This window comes from Aphelocoma coerulescens, chromosome 4A (assembly GCF_041296385.1).
Source record: "Aphelocoma coerulescens isolate FSJ_1873_10779 chromosome 4A, UR_Acoe_1.0, whole genome shotgun sequence".
NCBI lineage: Eukaryota > Metazoa > Chordata > Aves > Passeriformes > Corvidae > Aphelocoma > Aphelocoma coerulescens.
In genome coordinates this window covers 9,741,214-9,762,717 of record NC_091018.1, presented here as the reverse complement: position 1 = coordinate 9,762,717, position 21,504 = coordinate 9,741,214, and the positions used below count along the sequence as shown (strand labels likewise).

Sequence of the window (21,504 nt, the reverse complement as noted above, 5' to 3'; positions counted from 1 at the left end):
GATGTTCCAGCTCAGAACTAAGTTTATTGAATACTTTCCAGTGAACGGAAATACCCAACCTGTGAATAGTTCTACCCAGTAAGCACTAAAACACTATGGCTTACACTTTGGTGTGTTCCTCTAGAACTTCTTTAAAGCCGTTCAACTGTGTCATGGCATCCCTTAAGCAAAAAAAAATGAACAAAAAAAATAGAAATTAATTGTTCAATTTTTCAAGGATGCCAAATACAGAAAGCTTAAATTATTTAACAGAATGTATTAAAATAATAAAAGGTCACTTACGGGGAGTGATTAAAATCATTGTTACTCTTTATTACCACCAAAACTTTAAAATTGTGAAAGAGAAATATGAGAAGTCTTAGTTTTTGATGTCATGGTTTGTATTTTAATTTTGAATGATCTGCTCACTGAACTGAAGGGAAAAAACTATTCTCTCTCTGAATCTTTCCAAGAAGCCATTACTAATGTGTTTTTGGCACTTGAACATATTTGGGTCAAGTGACAAGGTCATGGCTTTCATCAGTTTAGCAACCTGGCATTTTCAGTAACTTCAGTAGCTAACAAAGTTGTAAAATATTGAAGCTACATTGGGGAAGGCTGCAGCAATTTCAAATTCCAGTTTGATGGTTTATTAAGTCTCTATAGCGTTAAAATAACATGCCAATGTCAAAAAGTAGAATGGTCTTGAGTACAGAGAGGGTGAGAGTCCAAACCTTGTGCACACTTCAATCTCTGTTCCACTACCCCAGCCAAAAAACATGGCCATTGCAGTCCATCCACACTGAATGTGTGGGTTGAGTTCACTCTTGAAAGGGAAGAGGGCAAAGCAACTCAGATTTTCTTCTCTGGGTTCTGCATGCTTCAAACATGGTTTCTCATTAAAAACCCATCTCTTTGGCCTCAGTTTAATCTCCTCAACCCAAGAACAAAATGCCATGCCATTACACTGAAAAGCATTCAATCATATTTATACACTCTTTGAAAAAATTTACAGACCAAGTAACTGCAATGAAGAAAAAAAACAAATTATAGCAAAATTTGCATAATTTCAAACTAAAAAACGTCTTACCTTAAAAAAAAATGTGTTAAATGTGAAAGTATATTCAGACACTTGTTTTACATGCTGAAACACAGGCTCAAGAAATGAATCCATGAGGAAGTGTGTCAACTACTGCTATTCAAAACTCTTCTATATAGTGACCTAAACCATCCTTTGCATTTAAATCTTCCTTTTGGCCTAACACCTTCCATCCTTTTTTTTTTTTTTTCCACTCCTCTGGTTTTATGAATTTGTATAGGGATTTTTGTTGGTTTGTTTTTTTAAAAAGCAAATAAATTTTGGTTTTGTCTCAGACACCAGCATAAAAGTCAGAAGAATTTACGGCTAAGTACTGATTTTCCTAGATTGCTACGCTGAAAGCTACAAAACTTTACATTACACTGTTATGCTTACTTATCTAGAAATGATACATTTCTGTTTGTCTAGTGGTCTGTGTTAAGCAACATTCTAGATGAGGTAGACTGAAAGAATATTTATCATTATAATGACATAAGTGTTGCAGGGCAGAGGGAACGAATTTGGCAAGGAATGTCATTACTCTTTCCCTCATGCTATTCCTGAACCTCTGGAATTTCAGGTAGTGCTACTAGCTGACTTTATATAACCTGAGTTTTATCTCACTGAAATCCCTGAGGCTTTATTTTCATTTTGTCTCATTTATCAATTTTTATAATGTTGGGGGTTTTTAGCCTGATTGGAGGTAAAAGGCATATGCTAACAGGGCATCTGCTAATTCTGCTACATTTCTCCTCCCTTTTCTACCACTAACAAAAGGTGGATAAGAGACGTGGAAAAAACTATATTTGAGAGGCTCAGTGGAGAATGAGGAAAGAATTGGATTTATTGATAAGGAGGGAATACATTAAGTGCATAAAGGATGCACATTTGTAGCTAAAAAGCATGTGCACTTGTTCTACTTCTTGCATAAAATTATGTTCTAAAAACACAGCATTTAGCTTCACTTTTTTGACTGAACGGAGTTTGAAGACAGGGATGAACTTTATAAGGTTAGTGGCTATAAAGTTTTCTCCTAGAAAACCTACCAGAAGATCTCTTTCCAGTCTGCTAAGACTGCCTATGTCCATGACTCACATGTCTGCACTTATCTGGAAGGAGCAAGAAATCCCTGAGCATTAACCATAAAGGGCTTCCATGGATCCTTTTCTCCCCATTACATAACCTTCCTCCTCCAGCAAAATCAAGGTACCACTGTAACAACCTTTGCAGCACAGGGCAGAAACTAATGCTCAGAATGCAGAGCAGGAAAACATCACAGTTGTGCCAGGAAACACCTGCTGGGCTTTGCTGGGTAAAGAACCCTCAAAACAAAATTATCAAAGAATGAACAAAACAATGACAAAAACACCTGTCAAACAGTAAAATATAGAAGAAAGCTTTTTTAAAAAGTCAAATCAGCACCTTGTTTTATATTGCTAAGTCCTAGAGGGGAAGCTCAATCAGAGTCTCATCACTATAGAAAGAATAAAACTTATCCCTTAGAAAACAGGTCAAGGTTGTCATCCCCTCTTCCCCAAATCCATCAGCTTGGCAGTAAGGATGGGTCTCGAAGCCTTTGAATTAGCTGGGTTTCAGTGGTTTAACATTTGCTCATCAGTTTGACCACAGCTCCTTAGACTCATGCATCCATCCTGGTATTTTTGCTGGACAGACTCAGGACTACTTAGCTGCTAAAAATCAGGTGTCTTCAGGCCAATATGGCCAAATTAGAATCACACTCTGGTGAGACTCAATACAGTTATATGCTACTGCACAGAACAAGTAAAAAATTCCTCATTTTAAACAAAGTATAATTAACCCAAGAAGTCCATGAAGGCAAGGCATCTGAGGACAGGCGATTGACAGGATAACAAAGCTAAGCCTTTTCTAAAAATATTCTGAACACCAGCTGGAAAGCAGAGAAGTTTTTCATACACATTTTCAAAGAAAAAAATACCCTCTTTTGAGGGATTTCACCAGGCCCCAGCTGATGCACAGAAGCACAAGAAACTCAGTCTGTAAGTGTCCTCCCGAGTGTGCCCAGGCACACAAACACAAAGAGTTATCCACAAACAGTCCATGCTCTGCCATGCCACCTGGCAGCAGCTCCACATGGTAGCACTAATGACCCATCTACTGTAAACTAGCCTCACTTCACCTACTGCAAATAGAGCCAAATACTTCAGAGAAATCAAAGTGCTTGCTCCAAAAAAACCCCCTGACAGTCTGGTGTGAGGCACAAACACAAGTGCAAGTGACAAGTAAGAGGCAGAGCTGGCTGAAGCCAGGACAGGGAATCCACAATGCAGTCACACAGAACTATGTACATGCTCATCTTGACTGAGCTCAGGTGAGTATTTCTGGGCAGAGACGGAAGAACAGCCACTGTTAGTGATGCATCCTCTGTGCACCAGAGAAGGACTCAGTGAGGTCAGAGCCGGCCAATGTCTCACAGGCCTCTTCACATCTACAGTCACCTGAGGTATGGGAGCAGGAGTCAGCTTCCTTCCTCTTTCACTGATAAAGCAGAGTCTACTGGTTTTCGTATTCAGGATTAGTGGTCTCTGAAGTTTCTGTTAAAATTAGAGAGTTAATTTCTTCTTCTATAATTAACCTATCATAAGCATTCATGGGATCATCCTTTGCAGAGCTCTGAAAGAGAGGAACAACATTTTTAACAGTATTTCCTCATGGCGAGTGTTGCTTTTTCAAACCAATAAGACAGACCCCTGTTCCACAACATATACCCTGTATTATGGTGAAAAGCCAAGGTAGCTGGGCAACAAATTGTGCTTTTCAGAGCCATGGCTTAAGCCTGGCTGACAGAAGAGATGTCCTCTGAAGATGAGGAACTGAAAGTTGGTCCCCACCTTTAAGGGTGCTTCCAACTACAGCCAGTGGGTGAAGCTCAGGCAGGAGGATGGAGAACTGAGCATGTACACACTTTGTAGAGTTTTCACTGAGCATACAGAGAAAATTACTTGGGGCAGTAACAAAGTGCTTGTGAAAGCACAACAAAGTGTAACAGCTACCACAGCTATGACCCTCATGGCCGAGAGTCCCATCCTGGAGAACAACATTCACCATCTCATGTAAAGGTTTGAATTAGGGCTTGTCAGTGTACTTCCCTTCGGATTTTATAAAGGGCTACTGAGAGAGATTTATTTAGAAATAGGTGTCCATAATGGGTATTATGTTTATTTTCCCTGAAATAAGGCACCACTGCAAGTCTTTCATCAACCAAAGCTTGAAACAACTATAGCTGGTTTTATTCTTTTGCCAACAAGAAGATAAATGTCTGATTTACTTCTTAGCTTACAAACTATGATAAACGTGAGAGTGCTAAAAATGTAAGTTTCTGGAAGTCAAACACAAATAGCTTCATTCAGCATCATAAATATGATTAAGTAGCAGAAAAAGACATGATTGTTCAGCAGAAGTCACTTAATGGAGTTGCAAAAAAAACCAAACAAAAATCCTCAAACCAAAACCCACACAGCAAAAGAATCCCAACAATCAGAAAACTACCACCCAAAAAACCCCAACCTGAAACAATTTATTTAAGGGACTAGCAGTCTGGAGTAACAGAATAATGCCATTCTAATAGTCTAACTAGAGAAGTATGTACAATTTGAGCTAAGTTTTGAGTGCTTGTTTCGGAACAATTCCTAGTGTTGTAAATACTTAATCTTCATACGATATACTTACTTATATACAGTTAGTTATAAGACAGAAATAGGAAAAAGAAAACTGCAAGCCTAGAGATCCCAGTTCAATGGATTTGTTGGCCCAACAGCTTCTTACTAACCTGGGAATCCTCACTTTGCTCTCCAAACATGCGCTTAAGAATTTCTCTAGGGTCCGGAATTGGTGGAAGAATTAATATCTTCAGCCTTGATAAAGTTAAAAACAATATTTAAATGATATATTAATTTAAAAATCAACATGTCAAAATCATGCTTGGGTACAGTCAAGAAAACTTGTGGAGTCAGCTTTGTCATCACTAGCCAGCCTTCATTCTCAGTGCAACTGCACCCATTTCTTATTTTCACTCCCCAAAACAAAAGGAAAGGGGAACATTGACACAGACAGATTCTAAATAACTTTCACTCTTGACAAAGACAGCAGCAAATATAGGTAGATCATTAATTACCTTTTCAGATAAACTAGTAGAACTATTGTAGATACCGCTACTATTAAAGGAATGGTAATTATTAGAACAAAATAGATTGCAGAGTCCCTCTTCTCACCTGGAAAACAGAAATTGTAGAAACTTAGGGATGTTTTGAGAGGCTTTTTAGGAATAATGACAACAAATCAGTTAATTCTCCAATTTGTTTATAGACTGCTTTTTCAAGTACACTAGCACTTTCATAGGCAAGGACAGGCTCATTTTTCAAAAATGGGATTATAATGTAGATGTATTTGGCAAGAAAATGCAAATGAGCGAGACACAGGGCTGAAAAACTGGCTACACTGGACATTGCACAGCGACACAAATGGCACCACCATCAACATATACAGGAGTACAGGCTGGGACTGGTGGTGCTGCTGAAGGACTAGAGCTCTTCTGCCCTCTTTTCACTAAAAATTAAATAGATACATAAGATGATCTATGACTCCCATTTATTTAGCAGACAGAAAGGTATTAAACACCTTACAGATGAAGAGTAAAGTGCAACACAATGCAGGGACAAGTGCTCTCACCAATGCTCTTTTCTTCACTCCAGTCACTATGGAAATCACTGTTGTAGCACTCAGGCTTCGGTTTTGCTCTCACTTTGAAGGTGTACTTGCTATTAGCATCAATACCAGCAATTGACACAGAATTAATTTCAGACTAAGATGAAAAAGAAAAGGTAATTAGCTTTGTTCAATTACCAACATATTCTCAGTCACTAGCCTATTTACATTGTGCAGCTAATGTCTTCTGAATGTTTTGATGGAAGACCTTTTCATGACTATGATACCGCACTAAAACTAGGACATAGTGGCATTTAACAAGCACAGAGTACCTAAATGCACATTCCAAAGCTAAGACTTAATCTCATTCACTGCTACATCTATCATGCAGCATTTGGCATGAATGATTAAACTAAGACTTAGCACTTGGAACAGTGCCTTTTTTTAATCTTTTTTTTTCCTGCTTCGGAAAAACATCTGATTTACACTGCCTTCCCTTCTTGTCAGGGCAACATAACTTTGACCATACCAAAGCATTCTGTGATGCCTCTACAGATAAGAGCATGCATTAGATAGGGTCAAACTGCACTTATTTTTTATCCAAAGTGCCAGTTTCCTGGGGAATGTTGATAGCTTCGAGTTTGGGATAGAATAAACAACTAAACATGCTCCACAGGAGACGATTGCCACTCACTTTGAAATTTATCACACTGTTTTTACCATTCTGATCAAACAGTACATTCAGTTTGGCTATGGACATACAGCATGAGTCCATCCTGACACTGAACTCAATGCTTTTTATATGTACACTAAAATCAGTGTATCTAAGAGTGCACACCTCTTTCTTTCCCCATCCTCAGTCTTTATCCCCTTGCTTTTCTGTATGAGAGTCTCTGTTGTGGACCAGCAGATTTTTCTTTAGGGTAATCAGGTCACACTGTTCAAGACCAAAATTGCCACACAACCACGCAGACCAACAGCAGGAAAACCCAACACCAAGACACCAGAGCCCATATGCCTGAGAAGCAAACAGGCACGATTTCCTGATAGTTTAGTAAAGCCTTCTTTATCAGACTGTTCTTACACACTAATGAATCACCCTAAAAAATGATGGGAAGGATTCATAAGACTTGCATGAATTTTGATTTACAGTTTTTACTAACATAAACCTACAGTATGAGAGAAAAATCCTACATTCACACAGCACTTCGAGCTCTGGCACCTGACCCGTTCACATGCAACACATGCAACTGCTCATTTTCAACAGCAAATATTACAAAAGATTAATAGAAAAAAAAAAAAACCAGCAATGAAACTTACTGGAATGATCTGACCAATGTCCAAATCACCATTGCAACATTTAACTTCATACTGTAAGCAACTTTTTGGAAAAGTTTCTGATTCACTCCACTTTACATCAATTTTATCATTAGTCTTTGACAATGTCAATTGTCTTGGTGTAGCAGGTTTTACTGAAATGCAAAATGGAATAATTAGTTCAAAAGTCTATTTCACTGCTTAAAAAAATCGTTCAGTCCTATATTGCAGAATATTACAGTTATACGAGTTTAAGAGGAGAAAGAGGGAAAAGTTAGCACCAGAAAGTCAAAAAAGAGTAAATCCAACGAAAGAATAAGAGTAGAAGTGAGTGGAAAATTACCCCTCCGCTCTCCCCAGATACCCACCCCACAGAAAACAAACTCTTGTCTATATAATTTCAAATCAAAGGTCAATAGAAGAAGGGAGTATCTAATCACATTGTTTCATCTGTACTTTATGAGGTGATAGTTTCTCAAACACAACTATATACTATCAAATTTCTTATTTTAATTATATTTTTATGATGTGGTATTAAACTCACCAAGGGTGGTAGGATTTTTACTTGCACACACAGGCCTAATTTCTTCAGAATCATCTCTAATCAAAATACTTATAGCAGGGTAAGTATTGGTGACTTTTGGGAAGGTAAGATTGAAAATGCATTCAAAGATTCCTTGGTCTACGGAAGAGTTGCCACACTTCTTAGGATTTTTCAAGCCGTCAAACCTAGAGGAATAAAATTATTTTTGTAAATTTCAGAAGAAAAGGACAGAAAGGGGAAGGCTTGTTTTTAAATGTGTGTTACAAATTCTAAAGACTGATCTTGCATTAAAGCTATGCTATACATATAAAAAAGTAAAGCTAAGTGAAGTAAGAAGCCTCTAATTTATCTCAAGCTTTAGAAAGAGTATTGTTTTTGTGAAGAGTGCCAGGGAGCAGAAAGAGAGGCAGATTTGTTTTATATCAAAGAGAACAACTGCTGTCAGCTTTGGTTCACATTTTCCACATGGGAGAACAATTTAAAGGAATAAAGAATATTTAGAAAACAAACTAATTTGGACCACTTATTGTCAACAGAATTTCACCTCTGTGATAGAACAAGCTGATCAAGCTCCATTAGCTCTGCCTCACGTATTGCAGCTCTTGAGACAGTTGAGTTTCACCTATTTACCTGATTTGCTTTTCAAAATGTCAGTATTCCCTTCCAATAATAGGGAAGTTAGGAAGACAAGCTTCTTCCCTGCTTCTCTTTGTTGCCCAGGCCTCAATGAAAATACACCTGTAGTCTTTCCTCCCAAGAAAAACAAACCAAAAAAACCCACCTCACCAGCACTGTGGAAAATACATCTTTCAGTCTAAAACGGAAGTGTTTTCCTAGTTTTTTGCTTTAAAATTTAAAAGTTATTATTCTTTCAAAGCAGCATGAATTAAACACTTTGCATTCACTGCAGCTACATCTTCCATTAAAATTAAGGGCAGGTTGAGAATATATAGCTCAAATTTAAAGCATTATTCCAGTAAGTATCCCTATTCCCAGAAATTCAGACCTTCAACCCTGCATTGCTCCCGTTCTTGTAACAAAAGAAAAAATTTGAGTAGCAGTCCAGACAGGGAACAAACAATCCCCCTACGTTTAACTAAAGCAGCAAGTTTTCTGCTGTTTGCTGCCCAAATGCTCTGAACTGAACTGCTGGCCTGTGAGACTGCCACTGGAGAAGAAGATCAAAAAGTTTATATAGTCAGCTCAAATAAGACAGAAAGCTGATTTAAAACTATGACATGGGGCTTTCAAAAAGAAAACTTCACTATCTCTACAGAAGCTAATGCAATCTGGCATTTCACAAGCTCCATCAAGGTGCAGAAGTATGCATAGATTAGCATGTACAGTTATCAATGCCAAGAGCTGGCTCACACAAGTTTGTTCCTTTGGAACAAGACACCATTTATGGCAGTCCACTGGCCAGCGGGGATGATAAAAAGATGTTCTTCATAACTTTAAAGGTGAATCAGTTATTTAGGACATTGAAGATGCAAACAAAAGTACTAGTAAGAGTTATTAATGCTTTCATACCATTACCCAATGGTTTATGAACTAACACATACATTAGCGAGTGATTCTAACTTAAACAGCCAATTTTGTTGGACTGCAGGGAAAGCAATTAATACATTGGTCTAGCTTAGTTCTTATTTATTCCCTCTTTGAATCAAGTGCCCAATTAGAAAAATATAGAAAAAAAAATACAGAAAGGAATAGCAGCTATGTTAATATGGGCTACAGAAGCAGACACAAAACAGTTCTAAAAACTTCCCAAAAACTCTTGGCCACAGCAGCTTCTGGGCCCTTCAGTGGTGAAGTTTTCTATTGGATGGGACTGAGCACTGACACAATGCCCTGGGAGCTTTCAAAGCAACAGGAGGCAGACAAATGGAATGTGTAATGTAAAACTAAAGATTAGCCCAGAAGCACTTTAGAGCTGGGAATACAAATCTCCTACAAACCAGTAGAATAAGGTGTAGTTGGTGTCACTGCTTGCGTTCTCCCCAGGACGCCAGGTACAAGCCATGTACTCCAAATTGTGCCAAACACAGCTCAAGTCAACAGCAGCAGTACCTGGAATACCTGCAAGGCAAGTTGGAAAGGTTCTCTAAGATTTATTTTGTCCAAGTCTTCTCCCCTGCTTCCAGAAGTAAAACATTTCATTTTACATAACTGAAACTGGAAGGCAGAAATGGGTTGGTTACCTCTCGGACCACATTGCCTGTTCAGCACAACAAATTATGAATTCCAGCTGTTTAGAGCTTACAATGGCTGAAATCTCAGAAGAGTAACTTCTAGAGGCAAGCCAATCACAGCAGAAAATCCCAGCATTCACCATGCCTGAATTGCTACTTAGAGTTACCTGATGCTAAGGACAAGGCATTGAGTCAGGAAAATATTTATTTCTATTAATCTACAGATACTTTAAAAATAAGTCAAAGTAGGTAGCAAGTACAGGGAAAACTATAACAAAACTAAATGCAATTACAGCCATCATTGTTAACCAGAATTAAAGGCTGACTATTTTTATCTTCTCCAGATACAGTATTAGTTGCTTGGTATTCTGAATATGGAAATACCTCTGAGCCTTAAATATTGACAAAAGAAACACCAGGTAAGTTGACTTTCTAATTGAGACCCATATACCTTTAGACATTAAAATTCAACAGTTGGAAACTCAAATCACATAAATACAAATGAGTACATAGCAACTGTGAATAGGTCTATGGATCACCCAGGCAGCCCAGGCAGAGCAATTACAGAATAATGTCTTTAATATTCAGTCTTGCATTTCTGTGTGAGTTCTTTACACCGTATTACAGTATTACATTGTATTGGATACTTTTTAATTGTAGTAACAAAAAAAAGTAGCAACATCTCCATGAACTAAAAACTAAATGCGTGTTAAACACTGATCTACTTTGAATGTCCGGCTTGCATTCTCCCTGAAGCAGCAACTAAGAGTATAGGGAAATGAAACTGGTTTTCCTATTCCAAGAAGTATATAAAAATACTTCATCTGCAAACAGGCTTTTAAAATCCCCAGCCTGTTTAGTAAATGCTGTCCTAACGATCTGCTTCCCTGATTTTCCAGAACCCTTCTGGCAGACACACACACAGGCTTGATAAGGTCTCTGATTCTCCCACCCACATGTGGTTTTCGTCCACATCAAGTTATGCTCCTGGGATAAGACAGACTTTTAGGCACGAGGTGCATTTCCTTGCTATACATCCTAACTTCAAGCATTCAGCAAAATACATTGTTCCTCAAAGTCTGCTTCCTAACAATTTTGCTGTGGACCCCTTACTTCTGTATGCCAAGAAACAAAAAATGCTTTTTCTCTATTCATTTTTCTATGCTGTGTAGACCCCACTCATCTCTTCTGAAAAAGACAGAACCCTATTACAATTATTTAAGTCATTTATTTGACAAGTCGTTAAATTTGCTAGATTCCTCCCTCCTATACAGACAATTGTAGGGTTATTTTAGGGACTTCTGTTTACACAGAAAATTCATACAAAATAAACTGACTTAGATGTTAGCCACAAAGGCAGCAGGCTTAATGGAGTCTAAGCTATCTCTTATCCCACAACCACCACACAGCAGGAAGAACAGAAATAACAGGAACTACTGTTTTGGAACGGCACTTCAATTTTACAAGCTTGCCCAGAAGACTTTAGGCATCTGAAGACCCAGTTGTGTTTAAATGTGGTATAGTCATTCTATTTAAGCTCCATCAATCAAACCAGCCCTTGTGTCTGGTATTCCTTTATGATGTATTTTATGATTTCTTGTTAAAAGAGCAGAGAAAAAGCCATGTGTCCTCAGGCCAAGAGGGGTCTGGCTGCTGCTGGTGTTACCTTTTGGTGGAAGGGAGGTCTCCACCCAAGGGCTGGGCTCACTGGTGTTGTCCTTCTTGCATTCACTTCTCACTCTGAGGCGCATTTCCTCATTCAAGCGCGCATCCATCACACGGAAGCGACTCTTACTCCATTCCTGGGTTTAGATGAGGGGAAGAAAACCAAAACATTTGTCATACCAGCTCAGACACATGAGAATTCCAACCAGTGTAGGGATATATTACAGCCCTTCAGAAAGACTACAGCTCAAAGCCAAAGGACTGACTGACTACATGGGAAGCCTCAGCATCACTTGATTTTGCTTTTTCTTTCTCAGGCCCAGTCAGAACTCACAAAGAGAAACTACTCCCACCCCTGTGACCTACAGACATAAGCAAAGGCTACACAGAGATCCAGAAATAGGTACAACACAGAGGAAAATGATCCTAGAATAAGTCTTCATGGAAAATGCAAAATAAGCATGTTTATACTATATGCTTACAGATCTGACCTTCACCTTTCTGTGTGTGTGCACATGAGGGCATGACCAGCAGAATAAAGAACATTTGAAGACACAACCAAAAAGCAGTGAGAAGAGTTTGCATGATTTAAGGAGCAAAAGAAAAACCTACCAAATCAAACCCATAAATGGCTATTAAATGCAGTGACACCACATCAAGCCCAAGTAGCTCATGATCTTCCATTTTCTAGTATGTTTGTGTGAGACAAAGGCTCACTCTTTTATCACAAACTTTCTTGAGCATCTTTTGTTGGGCTAGGAGGATGAATTTTAGTTAACTGGAAACTGAATACAAAAAAAAAAAAAATCTTTGTTATGGCCAAAGAATGCCGTAACCACTCATGTATAAAAATAATAAATATTGGCACTAATGAGAGGGCAACAAAATCAAACAAATGTACAGATTAGGTTTGTCTTGGTTTGAAAGACAGGTATCTGCCAAGGAAGGCGGGAACCTCCCTTGGAATAGAAAATGTGACCCCATTCCCTCCAAATTATTAGAACTCTGAAATTAAGGAGCTTTCAGGCAAAGATATGGGAAAATGAGTAACAGTTCTTTACTAGTATGTACATGTATAACAAGGCAAACAAACAGCCCCGGCAGCAACAACAAACAGAGCCAGAGCCCAGCGCCAGCCTCTCTCGGCCGCCGGCACCTTCCCCTCGGGTGCAGTTCCGCTCGCAGCCGGCAGGGGCGCTGGCGGCTCCCGGCCGGGCAGGGCGGGTGCGATGGTTCCCCCGCGCCTGCAGGGGGCGCTGTGCCGCGAGCTCGGCTGTCTCTGCACGCGGGTAATGGCGGCGGGCCGGCGGAAGGGATGGGAAAGGGGCTTCCTTTACAAACCCCCAGGGGCAGGCGGGCCCGGGGCCTCTCCGGGTGGCGAAATGGGCTGCAGCAGGAACCTCGGAGCGGCGGCTGGGATGGCAGAGGAGAGCAAAATCCCAGCGTAATAAATGAAATGTATCAGAAACTCCGCAGCTGTAGCTGGAACCGGGGGTGTTCCAGCAGGCAGGGGCTGTGGGGTTACAGTGTAGCGAAAACCCAGAGCAGCGGCAGAGAAGCGGCGGGGCTGGGCAGCGGCAGCCCAGCTCCTGAATACGGCTGGGAGAGGCTCCCTTGGAGGGGCTCGGGGTCCCGTTTTTTTTCCCCTGAGGTACTCAAATAGATGGTGAGGGTCCTTTCTAGTGAGGTAGGGTGTTAGTAAGGTCCCAGTCCAACAGCCGCTCTTATGAGCAGAGCCTCACTCATGGTAGGAGAAAATAGCAGGGGACAAGATTCCTCAGTGGTGGCGAATACTTCCCACAGCGACCACACCTTCTGATCCCAAGATCGAGAGCTCAAAGGTGAGCCGAGCCCCACACCCCCCAGCCAAAATCTCGAAGTATCTCTGCCCTTCCCAAAAGAAAAGCCCACAGCTGAGGGGCTGCAGCCAGCTGCACCCCATTACCCCACCTTGGCCACTTTTTTGTCTCTCTTAAGTACTGGTCATTATCATCTCATAGCAACAAATGGGAGAAAATTCCCTACAAGAAAAAAAAAACGAAAAGAAGACGAAAAGAAGATGAAAATAATCCTAACCTCCAACGGGTTCTATGAGCAAAAGGATGCAGCAAGATGATACAGTCTGGTTCATCCTGTCCTGTGAAACTGCTGACGACCTTAACATCTGTTAAACCCTTCCACAAACTCATTCAGCTCGTTAACCAAAGAGACCTTCTGTTTGTTAATTTTTTAATGAGCCAATCAAGAGAGGTAAATAGGTTTCTGCTGTGTTAGCAGGTTCAACTAGCTCATCTAAAGGTCCAATGAAGATCATTAGTATCAAAAATGAAACATCACCATTTTAGTTTTTATTAAATTAGCTCAGCTGTTTGCAAAACCAGAGAGTCACAGAATCATAAAATGGTTTGGGCTGGAAGGGACCTTAAGGATCATGCAGTTCCAGCCCCCTTGCCATGGGTTGCTGCCTTCCACTAGACCAGGTTGCTCAATGCTCCATCCAGACTGGCCAAACGACATCCTTATTCATGTCCAGGATATCCTGGAGCTGTGACAAAAAATACAGTGGAGAGCATGAAGAGGCCGATGTAAGCATCAGACTGTAAGACTTGTAACAGGGCTCGACAACAAAGGACTGCTTCAAGAGGCATCAAATCAATTGTAACCATATCTGAAATAGCAGCACTGCCTATCCCACAGCTGGCATCTACCAAAGGCTTCAAATTCCCAGGGTTCGGAATTATGGATTTATTTTCTTACTGCCAATAAATTGTAAAAATACTTGTCCTACAGCCCATAGCAATGGCCACCATGGCACTGCCTTGACCCAACACCTAATCTAATCCACAGCAAGGAGCATATCTGGGTTGCACAACATCTAACACAGAAAATGAAAGCCCAAAACAAAAGCCCAAAACAAACAAGTATGACTTCTGTTCCGGGGAACAAACATGCTCCATATTGACTTCAAAACACAACTCTCCCATAAATAACTGTAAGGGCAGGGAGAAGGCAAATGGGGGAATGTTAATACTTGGCATTACCTCCGAAAGATAAAATGCTGTCAAACCACAACTAAATCTGCAAGTCTCTTATGAGTTCAAAGTAAAGGAGACAAGCCTTTGCAAATTCTCATTTAACTCTTAATGATGTAGACTGCCCTGTATCTATTTTTTTTAGAAAGCTGCATAAGCAAAGACTGAAACAAGACTTTTCCCATTATTATTACAGTACTTTTGTGTTACCATCAGCACTCAGTTATCAGAGAGCAACAGACAGTTTTTTTCTGATCTGAAGATCCCATATGCTGGTATGATTCATTTTTGAGGTTTTGATCCCATGATAAGAATGAAATGCTATATTAAAATTGTATTTATATATGTGTATATGCTCACACACACACAGTTTTATCACAGTAAGACATTTACTAGAACACAGAGTTTAAAGAGATGATGTCCTTACTCTTCTGTCCTCAGGAACCCCATTAATGACGATGTCACTGGAATACTCCAGGTTGCAGCTACTGCTGATGTTCTCTGGAGGGCTCCACGTCCAGTTCAGAGTACAGATATGGATAAATGAATAGTTCAAGTTGGATGGAGATGGAAGAATTTTTGCTCCTAGAAGAAAGAAGTTATCAGTGTAACAATCCTGTTGGACCACACGTTACTATTAGTAATATGGCAGATTTTTAACTCTGACAGAAAAGAACACAAATAACTTCTCAACTTCATCAGCTCATATTTGCTATCAGATAAGCTACTGCTCACTAAAGTGTTTCTATTATTCTTGTTACCTCAACCCATCAATAATTTAAATATGCACAAATTAACTAAAAAGTAATCTTTAAGAAATTGTAGCCTGCAACAATGTAGTGGTTGTGGTACTCAAGCTTTATGCATGTTGCGGGAAGATGAGTCACGTGCTGAGACTTTAGTAAAAACAGTATATACATTTTGTGGAGCAATTAATACTTTGTTCTCCCCAAAAGTTATCCATCAACACAGTTTTAAAGATAAATCCTTAAAAAGACAAGCAATTACATCTTGCAAGCAACAGTTGTATGTTAGAAGCACAATTTAAGCAGATTGCAAGCAAAGCAAAGATAGCAAATGTGAGAATGTTAACAAACAATGAGGAAACCACATCACTTTTTCAATTACCTATTAAACATATAATACTATGTTCCGGCACAGTGAGCAAAACCAGTGTGGGACAAGTAGTAATTTACTGCTGGCACACTTCAGGGGTATATTTTTTCACCTCCCCAAAAGCCAGACAGAAGCAGAGCAGGGCCATGACTCAGAGACAGTCACAGCGATAAATCCATTTGTGCATTAACCCTTCCTTACTTTGTGCACTGAGTTAATGCCTACTCAAGACCCATCACACAGCTTGAAGGTCATATTAGAAAACAAAGAAGGGAAATGTGGCAGAAAATGGCAAACTTCCAGGAAAAAGAAAAGTATGTGTCAGACATCAATTCTAGAAAACATCACCAATTGGGAATTCCCTAAGAAAGTGAAAGTGGATTTTTTTCTTTTTAAAGGACTACTCTATGTACCATGAAAAGATATTGAACCAGAAGCCAAATGAGACTGTTTCTCAGGGTATCTCCAGGTATCATCACTGAGGAGCCACCACTTGTTTGTCTGTGGACAGAGTGCACCCTTGTTACTCAGTAGTTTCACAAACACTTCAAACGGATATCAGCTAGTCCTGCAGGTCTTGCTGTTCCAGGGAACCAAGCTCATCCCATCCCAACATTTAAGAGAGCTCATAGGAGAAAGGCAGAATAATTCCATCTAGATCAGTTTTCCCATCCAGGTCACAGTGCAGCCCTGTTTCCTTCTAAGGAAGAGGGAAGATAGAGAAGCAAAAGAGCTTCCTTGAGCAAGAATTCTGCTCAAAGCATCCATTACACCATTATCTTATATTTCCCAAAAGCCAGAGCAGCCAAATCTTGAAGGGAATTCATCAGACTTCTGGAGTTCTCTCAGACCTTTGCATAGTTCAAGGACAGGCAGTGGTAGAGATCAGGCACCATTACCATCCATGTGTCCATGTGTATGCATGGATAATGGATGCTTGCACAGATAATAATTACAAAGATTCACTAATTTAGTCTGAATATGCTTAGTTTATTTGAATATTTAAAACTTTTAGGATTTTTGTTTGTTCAGTTTTACAGATGATGTAAAACTGAACATCAGGAGCAGAAAAGAGAAATTTTTGTTCTTGCAAAAATACAATCTCCAGTGAGAAAACTGAACCTAGCTAGAACATCTTTGCCTATTACCTGTTCCCCTAACAAAAACTTAGGACAGGCTTTAGGAACATCCTTGGGGCATTAAGTTTGCAAATACTAAGTCCTTTTGATCATATTAAAAAAAAAGTTTTTAAACAAGATCACACAGCTCTAAGTATTCCATTTTTTCATGATCATACTTTTTTTACCTACAATAGGCACAAACCATTAAAAAATATGTCATCCTTGATTGCTATTCTGAATTTCTAAACATTTTCTTCTAATAGGTTTGGTTAGAAGCCATTGTACTTAAGTTTGCAGATTTCTAACCACACAAAGTGTGAACATTCAAAGTTTATAAATTAATCAATAAATTGTATTAACATAAAAAGTTTAAATCTAGTAGGTTTTCAATTAATCTACAGAATTCTGAAGCTTGTGTTTTAATGTTACATTCAGCTTTTATTCACAGGTTAGGCCAATCTCATACTTTTGTCTGTGTAAAATATAGAGTCTCATGCTTTCATTATTAAAATTTCTATAGCAATTTGGCAGAACAGCTCAATGACCAACTACAAAACATAGGCAAGCCATTATTGCACTCTTAAAAAGCAAAACCACGGTTGTGCTTTTAAGAAAAGAAGCACAGCAGTAACCAGCAGAGATTAGCGGAGGCATAGAAAACATAGTATTTCTAAAAGCCCTAACGTGGAAGCATCTGCAAATCCTTTGCTTCAAGTACCATGTGAATGTTGTAAAGTAATAAAAAACTCCTCACATTTTTATTTTGTCCTCCTGCATTTTCTGAAGGTTGATTTCATAGTTATAAACCGAACTGTAGACAGTTGGAAAATAACAATCCTCTAATGTCTGCAGCTGGGTTTTTGGATAACACGAGCAGAAAATAAAGCTTCAAGCCCGGGTCCTTATGAAGCCCTCACAGACACGCACGCATCTTTCCTAAAACTAAACATTCGTGCTTCCAAAATCGGGAATACTGAAGGAAGAGCGAAGGCCCAAAGCGAGGGAGGCTCTGCGTGTCCGCACCCGGCGGAGCCGGCTCCGCACCGCCGCAAGACGCGAGCGCCGGGAGGAGTGCGGGGGGTTCTGCTTGGGGTTTTAAGGCAGAGACAGTCCCGGGAAACGAAGATGGAGCTTAAAACATTTCTGCAGACCCTGTCAAGCGCTGCCTTATTGAAAGAAGAGAGCAGATTTTCAGCATCCCCACAACCGGTAAGCGGCAGGGCAGGGCGCGCCGCCGGCGCTGCCTCGCACACGGCTGACGAGCTTCGGGCGATTTCTACTACAAAATCAAACCATTTCCCTTACATCCATGCCCGCGTGTGCGCGGAGCCCACGGCCGAGCCGGCCGAGCCGCCCGACCCGCGCAGGGGAAGAGCCCGGAGAGGCCGCTCCAGCCCCGGCACCGCGCCTGCGGACACGGAGCGCAGCCGGCAGCCGCTCCTGAGCCCCGCCGTCCCTTCCTGCTCCTACCTGCCGCCGTCCCCGCGGCCACCACCCAGCAGACGGTGAGGAGGAGCGGGCAGGGCAACAGAGCTGCTGCGGGCACAGCCATGGCTCGGCCACCCCAGCGCGGCCCCTCGCTCCCACTTCCCGTCGAGGGGCCGGGCCAGCCGGGAAGGGCTGTGTGACGAGACAAGACGGGACGGGACGGGACGACCCGCCCAGGTAATCCGAGCTGGGCGGGAGTACTGGCCCGGCCCCGCCACCTGGGCAGCACCGCGTCCGGACCGCAGGGCTGGGCAGCGACGCGAGCGTCGCACGGCCCCACACTGCCCTCTCTCTGTTGTCTCCCGTCCCACGGCCCCTGACCTGCCGCTCCCTGTCCCGCGTCGCTGCCTCCCGCACGCTCAGCACAGAGACACTTCACAGAATCAATTCGATTGGAAAAGACTCTGAGATCATCGAGTTCCCCTCCGCTGGAGCCGTCGATGCCTCCCCGAGCCCGGACTTGGCCGTGCCGCAATCGCGGAACCGCAGCGATGCCGCGAGACGCGGGCGGTGCCCGCACAGCCCCTGCGGGGACGGCACCCACTCCGCCGACAGCCCCATGCCCTCCGTCTCCCCTCACATGGCACTACAGCGCGGCCATAGACTCACAAAGATCTCATTCTGTGAGTCGAAGTAGTTTTCCTTTTACAACCGGTTTTACACTTGTCTGCTACAGCCACTGAACCGTGCCCCAGACGGGGTATGGTTCATATCCTCTCCCACGAAAGCAGCTACGTTAGCACATCCCCGAGCAGTTCTCTGGATGTCCAGAGAACTGGATTCACCCCCTGGCAGAATGCCGCTTTTTGAAGTCCCTCCTGAAAATTCAGCTAATTTCTACAGTTGTCATCTGTGCTAAAAATGCATATTCTTTTTTTTTTTTTTTTTTTTTTTTTTTCAGATCTGCTTTCTACAAACTTCCCCAAACGCCCTCTGCTTCAGCCCCTTCCAAATACAATATGGCCACCTGGAATTTTGCTCTCACATTTATGGGTGTGATGCAGCAAGTTTTCCAAAATTTTCACAGAATTGGGAATAGGACATAAGTGCTATTTTGATAAATTTCAGGAGAATAAAATATTTGGGATAAGGCTTTTCCTTCTGAACTAGAATTTTGTGGTGGCTAGCAAGCTTGGTCCTAGTTACCACGCAAATACAGGTATTCTAAAAATAGTGTAGATCCAGCAGGGATGAAACTTGGCTGAGTTTCAAGGCAACCCAAAATTTCTTACTAAAATTAACTTATTCCTAAGCCAACAGAATGTTTCGGTATTTACTCAGCTCCTCAAGGAGTTTTGCAAGAGTTCATCTGCTTTTTAGACACTCATTCTAGAAAAAGGGAAGTGGATCTTTTTATGACAGGGTGGGGAATATCCTGTGTTAATATTGGGCTTTTTTGCTTTTCTGCCTGTTTGTTTCCGTGTGAAATAAGAGGACTTCTAGTTGCTGTTAGAAAGTGCCCAAAGACCTGCAATTATAATCAAATAATAATGTGGTTTAAAGTTCCAGGATGTGGAACATTTAAGCTGTGTGACAGAGATCAGATTGTGCAACTACTTAGAGCAAGCGTGGACTACGCCTGCTAGTGAGGACGTTTGTATAGCAGAGCTGATCCACACAACCCCTCACTTGCTTTCAGTTTCCTTGCTGCTGTTTTCTTTCCTTCTTTCTGTTTTGTCAACTCTTCCCAGGAGAGGCAGTGCCGAACACATATAAAATCGTTCACTGCTTTTGGCTGCCTGCCCATCAACATTGTCGGCAGCTGAAACATTTTTCCCCCTCTCTCTCCTTCTCCCCGAATGCTCGGCTCGTTGTCATATTCCCATCCCGATTCACAGCAATCACAACTGCTGCCAGAGTCTTTGATCCCTGCCACCTACCAGAGACTTCCCATTTCTCAATCTCACCAAGTCCTGTCCTGCATCTTTCTGTTGTAAATCTCATGCTCGTTCATGTTCCTGTGAGCCAATGCACCTGCGCAGTAGTGACTGGGACTCGTATAGACACACCTGAGGTATCTTTCAAATGATCTGTTGAACACGTAGTTGGGCTATGGCTTCATGCTTGGTATAAACTGATTTACAATCATGTTACTGACCTGCCTTTGGCTGTGTGTTCCTGCATTTTCCACCCACATAACCAAAGCCAGTGATTGTGGGGCCATGCAGTGAGTTTGCAGATGCAATGAAACAAAAATCCAACGATTTTTTCATGTGCACATTCCCTAATCAGATTAACAAATGGTGCCAATGCCTGGTGTGCCTGCTCAATTACTAAGTCTAGCAAGAGGCAATGATTATTAGTAGCACAGGGCTATGGGGAACTGTCCCTTTTGGGACCAGAACTTGCTCCACATCAATGTTGAGATTCCTCCTTTCTGATTTTGCACCAGCTTCTGTCAATACTTTAGGTCTCAACTGACATAATTACAGGCTCTTCAGAAGATGGCTGGGGTCAGTTCAAAGAAGGGCTCAAATAGAATACAGTTGGATCTAAGGCACAAAAATCCAAAACTGTGTTGAAAAAACCCCAGTCTGACTCATGTGACTTCTCCCTTTTCAACCTCTGTCATCTTCTTTATTCAGTGTTCTTTAGGGACATCTAGAATTTTGTGATACATGTTCACAACAGACATGAAATCTGCAAACTCTCTCTGAACTGCTGCCCAAGCCCCTGGAAATCAGAAACTATGTGGAATAAAACCCACCTTCTTTGAAGAGCACTTTTGGGTGGACATGGAACCAGGCATGTTTGTGCAAATGTTGTATCCCCCTCTGATAAATTCTATTACAAGCCCAAGCATCAACTTTTCTGCTCACTGTTCCCGAAGTACCAGGATCTATTTAATTCACCTATTTATTTGGCAAGCTTACTCCTTTACCCACCAAGGGAGGCAGGGCACAAGCCTGGTTTTACAGCTGTTTGGCCAAGGCTTGCAAGAGCCCCATACAGAAGCCTCAGAAGACAGAACTGGAAAAAGCAGTTTGTACTTTATCTTCTGGAGAGGTAAATAATAATTATACCTGACTTACATGTAATCATCATGTAAGAGCTGGTACAACTGCCTGGGCATATACATTAGTCTCCCCACCATGTAAGTCGAGTTAGTTGAAGAGCAACAATAAATACATCCTCAAAGAGCAAAAAGTCTTGGTTTGAAAATTGTAACTCCAGAACAGAGCAAAAACCCAACCACAAACTTACTGGATTTGCTTTAGGAAAGTGAGGTGATCTACTGCGATATTTCCTTACTTGTGATTCACATCTTGTTTCTATTGATAAATTTGTG

The 21,504-nt window shown here is 41.3% G+C and overlaps 1 protein-coding gene across 3 annotated transcripts; it reads right to left on the bottom strand.

The window, feature by feature from the left end:
* Window positions 1–288: 288 nt before the first annotated feature.
* Window positions 289–18,356, bottom strand: IL13RA1 (interleukin 13 receptor subunit alpha 1). 3 transcript variants are annotated; one of them, XM_069015247.1, is made up of 10 exons: window positions 18,198–18,356; window positions 14,918–15,075; window positions 11,460–11,595; window positions 9,560–9,680; window positions 7,602–7,786; window positions 7,061–7,212; window positions 5,765–5,897; window positions 5,211–5,307; window positions 4,866–4,950; window positions 289–3,630 (listed from the first exon to the last, which is right to left on the bottom strand). In XM_069015247.1, the coding sequence occupies exons 1-10, from the start codon at window positions 18,277–18,279 to the stop codon at window positions 3,367–3,369; spliced, it is 1,413 nt and encodes a 470-aa protein (XP_068871348.1). In that variant the 5' UTR covers window positions 18,280–18,356; the 3' UTR covers window positions 289–3,366. The 3 variants fall into 3 exon arrangements, with proteins under 3 accessions (XP_068871348.1, XP_068871350.1, XP_068871349.1); XM_069015248.1 differs by having other exon boundaries at window positions 3,507–3,709; XM_069015249.1 differs by lacking the exons at window positions 14,918–15,075; window positions 18,198–18,356 and adding an exon at window positions 12,071–12,192.
* Window positions 18,357–21,504: the final 3,148 nt, after the last annotated feature.